Genomic DNA, 12,467 nt, shown 5'->3' with positions numbered 1-12,467 from the left:
GGCTGGACAGGGGAAGAGGGTGTGCAGGGATGAAGCCAGACTGAAAGAGGGAGCAGGCTGAACTGAATGTGCGCCAGCCTGCTGGGAACTTGGTTTTGTTCCACCTTCTGCAGAGGTGGTACCAAGCATGTCTGGACATCTCCACTACTCTCCTCCTAAAATGGCACTTGCCTTGAATGTGTGAGCATTGTAGTGTTTTTTTTTCTATGAAGTTGGCCCTCGTATCACCTACCTCATAGACTAGACCTCCTCAAGAGGTTGCTGTTGTCTGTCTTGGAGCCTTACAGTGCAACTGTCTTCAGAATGGAAGGGGTGTGTGTCTGAGATAAGTCTCTTGTTAAGTATTAGCAAGACTGTGATGGTGGCAGCTGCTGGCATGATTGGGACCTATGGGAAGCGAAAAGCAGGCTCTGCTCTCCAGTGGTTAAGTCTGAATGAGCCCAGTCCACCTCTATGGCACCTTAACTTTGGAACCCGAGCTCATTTGATGTAGCCTCTTAGCCATATTTAAGTATCAGACAGACAAAATTTATAACTGTTTTCAGAAGCCATTTAAAATATATTTTAAAATAAACTGAAAGTACAACATCTCTCTTCCTCTTCTGGTTCTGCTCATCATCCAGGAGGCTGCCAGTTTGTTTCTGGTCACAATTCAAAGTGCTGGTTTTGACCTTTAAAGCCCTATATGGCCCAGGTCCAGGCTATTTGTCAGACCGTATCTCCCTATATGAGCCTGCCCAGGCCCTGAGATCTTCAGGAGAGGCCCTTCTCTCAGTCCCAACACCCTCGCAAGTGCAATTGGTGGGGGCGTGAGATAAGGCCTTCTCAGTGGCTGCTCCTAGGTTCTGGAACTCCCTTCCTAGGGAGGCACGAATGGCCCCCTCCTTGCCATCCTTCCGTCGGCAAGTAAAAACTTTTTTATTCCGACAGGCTTTTGGGGTAGAAGGTGTTTAAGATTGGGCTTTACAAGGCTTGTTTTATTGTTTTATATTATTATTTGTATTATTTTAAATTCTTTTTAGATTTTTAAGTGCCTTTTACGGTTTTAAGGTTGTGCATAGTTTAATTGTATTTTAATTGTATGTTTTTCTATGTTTTTAACTACATGTAGTTCTATTTGTAAGCCGCCCTGAGTTCCAGTTTGGAAAAAGGGCGGGGTAAAAATAAAGTTTCAATTCAATTCAATTCAATATGAAAACAACAACCCCACAACATAATATGCTCTCCAAGAAAACATTTGCATACTTGTTACCATTGAATGGAAACAATGAATGGAACAGCTGCAATGGAACGAGTGCAAAGATTAGTGCTAATGCAACAGCCCCCCATTTCTATTCCCCTTGCACCATCCTCAAATCTGCCCCAGAACAGATTTAGAAGGTGCACAAGGGGAGGAGAGGGTGAGAGGGTTCTGTTACGCAAGGAGAAATACTTAGCGCTACATTGAATGCAACCTGGTGTTCTCAGAACATGGGGGGAAATCCTGTTGCGCTAGGACAACTTTTTAGTTCAATACCACTCATAGTTTCCAGTGCTAGGCAGAACAAGTGAAAATAAAAATAATGTAAAAATGAGCAAGCATGCCAAGTAGTGAAGTAGTCAATGCTGAAGCTACCATAGGAATACAACTGGAGCAAAATAAAGAAGGGTTTTTAAAAAGTTCACATGTAAATACAACCTGGCTTTCAGAAGGAAAAGGGAAACCCACTGTTAACCACTTTCTTACTAAAACGGTTTAATAAAAAAAACTGACGAGCCCTGAAAAAATTGGGACATCCCAAAGCATATTGTGTGTCACCTGCTTTAGTCACAAAGAAACACAATAATCAAAAAAGATACTTAGTTTAATACAAATTTTATACAAAGAAAATGTGAAAAAATACTTCCATATGCTAAAAGCAATTATGCTTCACAAATAAGGCCAGCTAGGCTATCTTTGACACAATGCAATTCACAAATATTCTGCTCCTGATTTTTTTTCCCTTCTAGTTTTTTCTTCTTTCCTCTAATGTGTGTACTAGCTGGAGACTGTACAAACTGCATCCTTTATAAACAATGGGGGAAATCAATATGACTAAAATGTACAACAAAATGTACTGGAATGATATGATACAGTTAATTTTCTCATATACATACATCACCTTGCTTTGTTCAATGCTTTTGTTTACACAACATACAAAATGGTACTACAGTATAAGTGTAACAGACAGTGTTTTCATGGGTTACTTTCTCTCTCATACTGTACTGTTTCATGCTTACATAAAAACATAAAAATTCCATAATACATGCTCTAGCCCAGCATCAATGTCCTTTGCCCTCGTTTCCTGGTAAAGTCCTTTCCATCTATAGTTCTTGTTCCCTTTGAAAAACATTTCAAAGTCCTTTGAACACTTAAAAAAAATCAATACAACTGAAATATAACTTCTTAGGAAGCATACCCCTCCCCCAATTCACTTTCATCCTCTCTGGAATTATTGATCAGATGGTGTACTACCAACTACCATTTAAGCTTCCTACTTACCTTCTCTTAGTATGAACGAAATTTATCCCTCCCCCCTTTTGTAAACAATCTCTCTCATTTTAAATATGCAACACAAAATATGCCCTTTAATATGCACTAGAGGCCTAAAGACTGGAAATTCTTAATTTAACAAATTTAAAATGGCAAGTTCCAGCTTCAGTTGTACAGACAGATGTGCAGGCATTGTTTTCGTTTCCAAAGGCAAATCAAGTGGTTCAGTCTTCTCTTTCTTAAATCCTAAAGAGGAAGAATGATTTATGTGCGCAACTGCAGTTCCCAGAACCTCTCTCGGTGGTGTTTGTGGCAAGTCTGATTTAACTTTTCCTTCACCAACTTCCAACGCTCTTTATATGTTGAAGTCAATACAAATATAAAAAGGAGATGGTACTCTAACATCATCCACAAAATGTACATAATTTACAACAGAAGCATAGATTTCCCATGAATTTTACCAGTCCTCAAGCTTTTTAAAGCCAGCGGTAATGCTTTACATTAATGTAGTGTAGTTAAATGCTTTGTACACATGTACAAAGCTAAAAGTCTGAACCTTTGAGGTTAATCCAATGAACTGTGGTTTTTTTTCACATTTCTAGTACAGAGACTATTATTTACTCCAACAGCTGCCTGGATTCATTTGTCAGCAGTTACACTCTCCGTACTTGGACAGGCATGGTTGTCTGAACATACTGAACTCCTGTTCTCATTGCCACCGTCCCAGCGGTAGGGCTGACTACTACAGGAATAGTCTGTGAATTAAAACCAAAACACGTAAGTCAGAGACCACAGGCATATCACCGCAGAAAGGTAGGATTGCTTACCATGAAAAGCCCCAAGCAGGTTATTGCCAGGCAAACAATGCATAATACATAATAATCCACTACAATATTGCTATAGTAATCATTCTGGGTACAGGAAAAGTTATTTAGTGATAATGCAAAAATAGACTTTTCCTATTCCTTGATATACATAGACCTGTGTATAAATATCCTTTCAACATATTTGCAAGTAATCCATTAACAATAAAAATCTGAATAAAAGTGTGCTTCATGTACATTATTTATGTAATGTTTAGTAGATAAATATTATGCCTTCTCACTAGAAAAATATCCTATTCCCTATTTAAATAATCCATATACTCAGATCAGGTGATGAATCCTGGTCTTCAAAGTGCTCACAAGCAAATTATTAATTTACAGGAGACAATCGATAGCCTGCTTCCCTCAAAAACATGCTTGTGTCGCTTGTTTTCAAAATGTGGCCACCTAAGATCCTTCAACCACATATACTAGAGATTGGACCATTGGTCTAACCTGAAGGGTGATTTTCATAGGAGGTAGGCCATCAAAGTGGGTAGTGACTCCACCTATCGTCCGAAGGCAAGAATGTTTCTGAAGTCAAGACTAGGGGCGTCAGGCCCCTCCCACTCTCCAGTTCATTCGCAGCGAGTCCAAACAGAGATATCTAAAAAACTGCAGGAAAAAAGGCCAACGGGCCTACCAGCAAGAACATAACATAATAGCAACATTCATAATAATATGATTCCAACATAAACGTAATAAGAGTCTTGACTTCACTAATAAGATAGTTATAAGACAGTGTAACATAACAGTGATATCAAAAACAATCCCCAAGACTATCTAGTCATCCAGGTTTCCTCCAACTGGGAGGGTCATGATGGCCTACCTCCTATGAAAATCACCCTTCAGGTGAGACCAATGGTCCATTTTCCATAGGAGGTAGGCCATCAAAGTGGGATGTACCAAAGCAGCCCATAACAGGGAGGGACCACCCACATCCTAATCATCATTAAGAACCTGTTGCAACACTCGTCTGCCAAAAGAAGCATCGGCAGAGGCATAACGGTCTATTTTATAATGCCTTATAAACGAGTGTGGGGTAGACCAAACAGCAGCTCTGTAAATATCGGCAACAGGAGCGTTGGTAGCAAAAGCAGCCGAAGTGGCCGCTGACCTAGTGGAATGAGCTGTTATACTAGGTGGAACTGGAAGCTTAAGGGATTCATAGGCTAAGGTAATACATGCCCTTAACCGGCGGGATACGGTGGAACTGGCTACTTTATGCCCCATAGACCTTGGGTGAAAGGATACAAACAGAGACTCCGTTTGTCGTATCTCCTGGGTCCTAGACAGGTAGGTCTTGAGAGCCCTCCGAACATCCAACGAATGCCAGGCCTTCTCTAGAGGATGAGTAGGATTCGGGCAGAATGAAGGAAGTACAATGTCCTGATTGCAGTGGAAAATTGAATTGACCTTGCGCCCAGCTCCGAAACTCGTCTCGCAGAAGTGATCGTGATCAGGAACAAGACCTTGAAGGACAGCAAACGTAAAGGCACAGTTCTGAGAGGCTCAAAGGGAGGGCGTTGTAAAGCCTGCAGCACCTTGGACAAGCTCCAGGAGGGAAAACGGTGGACTACAACCGGTGAACGTAGAGCAGTGCCTCTGAGGAAGCGTTTGATGAACAGATGTGAGGCAATAGGGGCACCGGTGGAGGACACTGACAGAATGGACGACAGAATGGACGACAGAGTGGACGCAAGGTGTTGGGTCTAAGTCCCATCATGAGACCCCTATGAAGATATTGCAGCACTTGTAGTACTGTAGCCTGTGAAGGGTCGAGGTGCTGAGTGTGACACCACTTGGAAAAAGCCACCCAAGTATGTTGATAAATATGGGTGGTACACGGTTTCTCGAGGCCAAGATAATGTCAATAACAGCGTCAGACAGTCCAGCCAACCTCAGATGCCCCCGTTCAAAAGCCACGCTGTCAGGTTGAGCCACTTGGGCTCCTGATGACAGACTGGACCTGGGATAGGAGGTCTGGCCTGACTGGGAGTGTCCAAGGTTCCGTCACTGACATTGCAAGAAGGTCTGAGAACCACGGTGTCGGAAGGCAGAGCTGGGGTCCCAATCCCGGGGAGCTGGATCCCGGAGAGTTGGGAGAAGAGTATTCGGATGGATGGCAGAGGGAAGGGGGAGGAACTTCCCCCCTTTGGAGCGAAGACGAAACAGAGGAACTGCCAGTGATAAGGTCGCTTAGCAACGGGGAGCCTGAGCCCTCCCTGGACATTCTCACGCCTCCCCCTCTTTCAGGCTCAGAGCAAGAGGGGAAAGAGGGAGGGCTGCTCACAGCCAAAAAGCGGGGAGGCAGTTTACCATCAGCCCCTCCCCTATCCCCCATTCTGGAATCTGAAACTTCAGAAGAGGAGGGGATGATGCTTCCCCCCTCACCGCGCACACGCAGACAGCTGAAAAGACAGGAGAGAAGGGGGGAAGGCGGGCAGTACCTGAGGGGCAGTTAAGGAGGAGCGAAAGATTGCGCGCCCGTTTGGCCCCTTCTTAAAGAACAGGCGGGAAGAAGTCCCTTGCTCTGTCAACTTTCTCCCAATGCCGCAGGACCTGTATCCCTGTATTGCTTCATGAGAAAACGCAGTCTTTGTTTGGACATTACCCTAATAAAACACAAATTAACTACAGCCGTTGGTCTGGTTCCTGAGTCACATCCTGGGCCTGACAGCTTGACAGAGCCTCCTAAATCACCCTCAACGCTCTCTTCACTTGACTGGGACAAGATGTCAAAGGGAGCAGCGGGGGGGACGAACCCCACTTCTGAGACGGAAGAAGTGGAACTCTTGAGGACTAAGGTAGCTGATTTGCAGACGGATGTTCAAGCCCTGCTAGCAGCAGTCAAGGCGCTGAAGACGGATAATCAAACCTTGAAGGCCACGATAGACCAGATGCGAACAGCCCCTCCAGCTGCCGTAGTAAAGGTTCCCATTGGATTGCCCCCAAAATACGCGGGACAAAGTGATCAGTTGGCAACCTTCGTGGCTCAATGTGAGTTATATCTGGATGTCAGGCACACGGAATTTCCAGACGATGGGGCTAAAGTAGCTTTCGTGATTAGCCTCCTGGAGGGAGAAGCTGCAAAATGGGTGACTCCGTATCTCGTGAGAAAGGATACTGTCTTAGGAAGGTACAGAGGATTTATACAGGAGATGACCGAGATGTTTCAAGACCCGCAAAGGGCTGAAACAGTAGCGCGGCAACTAGGCGCTCTGAACCAAGCTAAAGGGACTGTTTCCGAGTACACTAACGCTTTTAAAATTCTGTCCCAGGAAACTGGTTACAATGACGCCGCCCTGATGTTTATGTACCGGAGTGGATTAAATGCTGAAATCCTGGATGAGTTGGCCAGGACCTCCCCCCCCGCTGACCTACCAGGGCTCATCCGGCTATGCCTACAGATAGATCACCGGATGGAAGGAAGGCGCCTGGAAAGGAAGCAGGAGGTCCCGAGATACTCAGCCTCGGCATCCCGCAACAAGACCCTTCCCACTGCAGGGATGGCAGGTAATGCAACTGAGGGACAGGGAGGGGCTAGGCCAAGACTGTCGGAAGAAGAAAAGGAAAGACGACGCCGGGAACGTTTATGCTTTTATTGTTCAAAGCCGGGCCATGTGGCCAGAGACTGTGGACTGAAAGGGGGGAAAGCCGAGCCGTCGGGAAACTAGAACACCCAGTCCACGTGCAGGCCGGTGGACTGGGGGCAGCGTTGTATAAAGGCCCCCCAACGATCCAACCTCCCTCAAAGGGGGTGTTGGTCTTGCCTATTCGGATTACAACTTCCAGAGGAGTGGTGTTTAATTCCACTGCCTTAATTGACAGTGGAGCCTCCACAAATTTTATTGATGCAAAGTTAGTCAAGCGTCATGGAATTTCCCGGTGGAAACTGGACGCTCCCCTAGCTGTGGAGACTATCGATGGGAGACCCCTGAAGTCAGGAGGGGTGACACAAGCCACGGAGGAAGTGAAACTTCAAATCCCTGGGCACGAAGAGTTCATTTCGCTATACGTGTCAGATCTCTCGAACTTTGAGGTGATTCTGGGAATGCCCTGGCTAGCAAAGCATGAACCCAAAATAAGTTGGAAGGAGGCGGTGGTGTGGTTCACCTCACAGTATTGCCAGGAGAACTGTCAACCTGAAGGAATCAAGAACACCTTAGCGGGGGCAGTGCAAGAGATCGAGCAAGTGACCCTGCCGCCAAAGTATGAAGAATTCAAAGATGTGTTTGATGAAAAAGAGGCAGAGACTTTACCCCCCCACCGCCCTTACGACTGTGCGACTGACCTAGTGCCAGGAGCCAGCATCCCATCAGGGAGAATCTACTCTCTCACAGAGAATGAGAGGGAGGCCCTGAAGGAATTCCTGGATAAAAACCTGAGGCAAGGATTCATACGCCCCTCACAATCCCCTGCTGGAGCGCCACTATTGTTTGTGAAAAAGAAGGGGGGGGAACTCAGACCCTGTAACGACTATCGCGCATTGAACCAGATCACCATCCCCAACAGCTACCCGCTGCCCCTGATCTCAGAGTTGCTGGACCGACTGCGCTCTGCAAAAATCTTCACGAAGTTGGATTTGAGAGGAGCGTACAATCTGATCAGAATGAAGGAGGGAGATGAATGGAAAACAGGATTCTTGACTGCTTACGGACAGTATGAATACCTGGTCATGCCATTCGGGCTTTGTGGAAGTCCAGGAATTTTTCAAAAATTCATGAATGACGTGTTTAGAGACTTGTTGGACACGTATGTAATCTGTTACTTAGATGATATCCTGGTGTTCTCAAAGAACCAGGAAGACCACGACCAGCATGTGAAGACGGTGTTGAAGAGACTGAGAGAAAATCACCTGTATGCTAAATTAGAGAAATGTGGATTTGACCTCAAGTCTCTAGACTTCCTTGGATATCGAATCTCAGCGGAAGGCGTGGAGATGGACCCAGGGAAAGTAAGCTGCATATTGGACTGGGGCCAACCTGTCACCAAAAAGGATGTACAACGGTTTTTGGGGTTTGCCAATTATTACAGAAAGTTCATTCCAGGGTTTTCCAAATTAACAGCTCCTCTGACTGACTGTTTAAGGAGGAAGAAGAAGTTTCAATGGACAGAGAACGCCACCGAGGCCTTTGAGGAGCTGAAGAGAAGGTTTGCTACTGAGCCCATTCTGCGCTTTGCTGATCCGAACCGCCCTTTCGTAGTGGAAGCAGATGCTTCAGATTTTGCCATCGGGGGGGGTCCTGCTACAATTAGACCAAGAAGGGAAGGAGCTGCACCCCTGTGCGTACTTCTCTCGGAAGTTAAAGCCTGCAGAGAAGAACTACACAGTTTGGGAGAAGGAGCTGCTGGCCATCAAGGACTCTTTTGAAAACTGGAGACAATACCTAGAGGGGACCTCTCATCGAATTGAAGTGCACTCCGACCACAAGAATCTTGAAAGCCTCCAAACAGCCAGAAAGCTGAACCAGAGACAGATAAGATGGTCCCAGTTCTGGAAGTTAAACCTAGTGAAGATTACTTACCATGCCCAAGCCAAAAACCAGAGAGCGGATGCCTTATCCAGACAGCCACAATACAAAGAAAGTGAATCCGAGGACCAGCCTCAGTACGTAATCCCGCCAGAGAAATTAACGTTGGGAGTATGCCAGCCTTCATGGGAAGAGGAACTCAAAAAGGCACAACAAGAAGATGCAGACATGCTAAAATATCAGCAGGAGACGGGACAAGGTCAAGACTCAGAAGTAACCTTTCACTGGAGAAATGGACTGTTATGGTTCAAAACCGCCAGATATGTGCCAGAAGGGGAATTAAGGCTCAGAATCCTACGCCAGTGTCATGATTCCATCACAGCGGGACACTTTGGGATTTACAAGACCATTCAGAACGTGGCCAAGGACTTCTGGTGGCCTAAAATGCGTTGGGATATTGAGAGTTATGTAAAGTCCTGCTCTGTCTGTCTGCGGACAAAAACACAAACAGGGACACCAGCAGGACTGTTACAACCGTTGCCTGTCCCACACGAACCCTGGAAGGACCTCTCCATGGATTTTATAACTGATCTACCCAAGTCCCAAGGAATGACAGCCATCTTAGTAGTGGTGGATCTACTTACCAAAATGGCACTTTCTTCCTTGTGCAGGGGCCTTAGAGGCTAAAGAAACGGCCAAGTTATTCATAAAAGAAGTCTACCGGCTGCATGGATTGCCAAACAGCGTAGTCTCAGACCGAGGAACTCAGTTCACAGCCAAATTTTGGAGAGCAATGTGGAAACAGTTGCAGACGGAATTAAAACTCTCCTCCGCCTATCACCCCCAGACAGATGGGCAGACGGAACGCTTGAACGCCGTTTTGGAAAGATATTTACAAAGTTATGTGTCCTATCAACAGACTGACTGGGTATCATATTTGCATTTTGCAGAGTTCGCCTACAACAATTCTCTGCACTCCAGCACTCAACAAACCCCGTTCTTCGCTAATTATGGATTCCATCCTAAAGTCTTTCCAAGCAGCTCAGAAAGAATGCTGGTACCGGCAGCTGAGAACTTCCTTAAGGAATTGCAAGCGGCGCAACAGACACTGAAACAGCAGTTAAACGAAGCCAAAACAGAGTACAAGCGAGTTGCTGACCTGCACAGGAAGGAGGGCCCTCCCCTTCAACCAGGAGACCAGGTATGGCTGTCCACCCGCTTCCTCCAGATGCCGGGCAAATGTAGAAAATTACAAGACAAGAGGGTGGGTCCTTTCGAAATAGAAACTCAAATCAATCCCGTGGCGTACCGACTGAAGCTGCCTGACACGTTTAAAATACATCCTGTGTTCCATCGATCCCTCTTAACGAAAGCCGCCCCTCCCAGTGAGTTACGGCCGGAGGAACCTCCCGGAGCTCCACTCCTGGTAAATGAGCAGCTTGAGTTTGAAGTTGAGGAGATCTTAGATTCCAGGATCAGACGCCACAAGCTGCAGTACTTGATTCACTGGAAAGGCTATGGGGTGGCTGACAGATCATGGGAAGATGCAGCTGATGTGCATGCTCCAGAATTGGTAAAACTTTTCCATCAACGTTTTCCCCACCGTCCCAAGCCAGACAAGGGGAGGGGGGCACAGCCTGGGAGGGGGGATGGTGTCGGAAGGCAGAGCTGGGGTCCCAATCCCGGGGAGCTGGATCCCGGAGAGTTGGGAGAAGAGTATTCGGATGGATGGCAGAGGGAAGGGGGAGGAACTTCCCCCCTTTGGAGCGAAGACGAAACAGAGGAACTGCCAGTGATAAGGTCGCTTAGCAACGGGGAGCCTGAGCCCTCCCTGGACATTCTCACGCCTCCCCCTCTTTCAGGCTCAGAGCAAGAGGGGAAAGAGGGAGGGCTGCTCACAGCCAAAAAGCGGGGAGGCAGTTTACCATCAGCCCCGCCCCATCCCCCATCCTGGAATCGGAAACTTCAGAAGAGGAGGGGGTGATGCTTCCCCCCTCACCGTGCACACGCAGACAGCTGAAAAGACAGGAGAGAAGGGGGGGAAGGCGGGCAGTACCTGAGAGGCAGTTAAGGAGGAGCGAAAGATTGTGCGCCCGTTTGGCCCCTTCTTAAAGAACAGGCGGGAAGAAGTCCCTTGCTCTGTCAACTTTCTCCCAATGCCACAGGACCTGTATCCCTGTATTGCTTCATGAGAAAACGCAGTCTTTGTTTGGACATTACCCTAATAAAACACAAATTAACTACAGCCGTTGGTCTGGTTCCTGAGTCACATCCTGGGCCTGACACATGGTCGACGGGGCCAATATGGTGCTATCAGAACCAGTCGTGCCCTCTCGCGCCTCGTCTTCCTCAACTTTCTGGCTAGTAGTGGAATGGGAGGGAAGGCGTACAACAGGCCATCTGGCCACGGTATTGACAGAGCATCCACCGCTTCCGCTGTCGTGTCCAGGTATCGTGCGAAGTACCTGGGGAGCTGGCAATTGCGACTGGAAGCAAACAGGTCGACTGAGAAGAGGCCGAATCGATGCTGGAGAAGATGGAAAACGGTTGGATGAAGTTTCCATTCTCCTGGAAAGACTTGTTGTCTGCTGAGCCAGTCCGCTGTCACATTCCAAATACCTCTGAGATGCTCTGCTTTCAAGGACTGTAGATTTTGTTCTGCCCAGTCGAAGATGAGGTAAGCTAGATCCTGCAAGGAACGCGACCTCGTTCCTCCTTGTCTGTTTAAATGTGATTTCGCACACGTGTTGTCGGTTCGAATGAGGACATGGTCCAAGGGGAACAGAGATTGAAAATGGAGCAGAGCAAAGTGGACAGCCTTTAGCTCCAGCCAATTGATGCTCTGAGTCTGTTCTGCTGCGGTCCAAACCCCTTGAACAAACTGAGAGTTGCAGTGGGGCCCCCAACCGAGGAGACTGGCATCTGTGGTGATGACAGTCCTGTGGGGTTCTCTGAACGGAGTGCCCTGGGTGAGATGTTTTACTCTCGTCCACCAGCGGAATGACAAACGCAGTGTGTGGCTCAGTGGAATCAGTCGATGGTTTGAGCTGGCAATGTTGTGTTGGAACGGCAGCAAGGCCCACGGTAGCTGGCGAGTATGAGCTCGAGCCCATGGAATAATATGAATGGTGGACACCAACATTCCTAGCGCCCTGGCTAGAAGCATGACGTCTGTGGATGTTTTGTGCATCAGAGGTCTTGCGATGTCTGTGATAGCAGTTATGCGATCTGGGGACAGGAACACAGTCGCTTGTAGGGTGTCCAACATTGCTCCTAGATGTTGCAGATGTTGGGTTGGTTGTAGATGGCTTTTGTCAAAGTTGACTAGCCAACCGTGGGCCTGTAAGACATGTAGCGTGAGTGTTAGGTGACTATGAGCCCGCTCCCTAGAATTCACCCGTATCAGAAGATCATCCAGATAGGGGTAGATGTGGACCCCTTGAAGCCTAAGGGAAGCCACTAGTATGAGTAGCACCTTGGTAAACACTCTCGGAGCAGACGAGAGTCCGAACGGCATGGCGCGATATTGGAAGTGCTGGGAGCCAAAGGCAAAATGAAGAAATTTTCTGTGGGCTATGCAAATAGGCACATGGAGGTACGCTTCCTTTAGATCGATAC

The 12,467-nt window shown here is 47.1% G+C and overlaps 1 protein-coding gene across 16 annotated transcripts in view; it reads right to left on the bottom strand.

Annotated features, from left to right (window-relative positions):
- Positions 1-2,155: 2,155 nt before the first annotated feature.
- The window catches only part of ZMYND8 (zinc finger MYND-type containing 8), a 167,879-nt gene continuing 157,567 nt past the window's right edge, over positions 2,156-12,467 (bottom strand). For 15 of the 16 annotated variants that reach the window (XR_009763400.1, XR_009763399.1, XR_009763401.1 and 12 more), the window contains 2 exons: positions 3,832-4,847; positions 3,186-3,267 (listed from right to left, as the gene is read on the bottom strand). Coding sequence is in view for 1 of the 16 variants with exons in the window: in XM_061631383.1 (XP_061487367.1) it covers positions 3,166-3,267 (102 nt within the window). In the remaining 15 variants the exon portion in view is untranslated. Of the gene's footprint in view, positions 3,268-3,831; positions 4,848-12,467 lie in introns of all 16 variants that reach the window. The other variant, XM_061631383.1, reaches the window with a different exon arrangement.

This window comes from Rhineura floridana, chromosome 6 (genome assembly GCF_030035675.1).
Source record: "Rhineura floridana isolate rRhiFlo1 chromosome 6, rRhiFlo1.hap2, whole genome shotgun sequence".
In the NCBI taxonomy this organism is placed as follows: Eukaryota; Metazoa; Chordata; class Lepidosauria; order Squamata; family Rhineuridae; genus Rhineura; species Rhineura floridana.
This window is presented reverse-complemented; position numbering and strand designations above follow the sequence as displayed.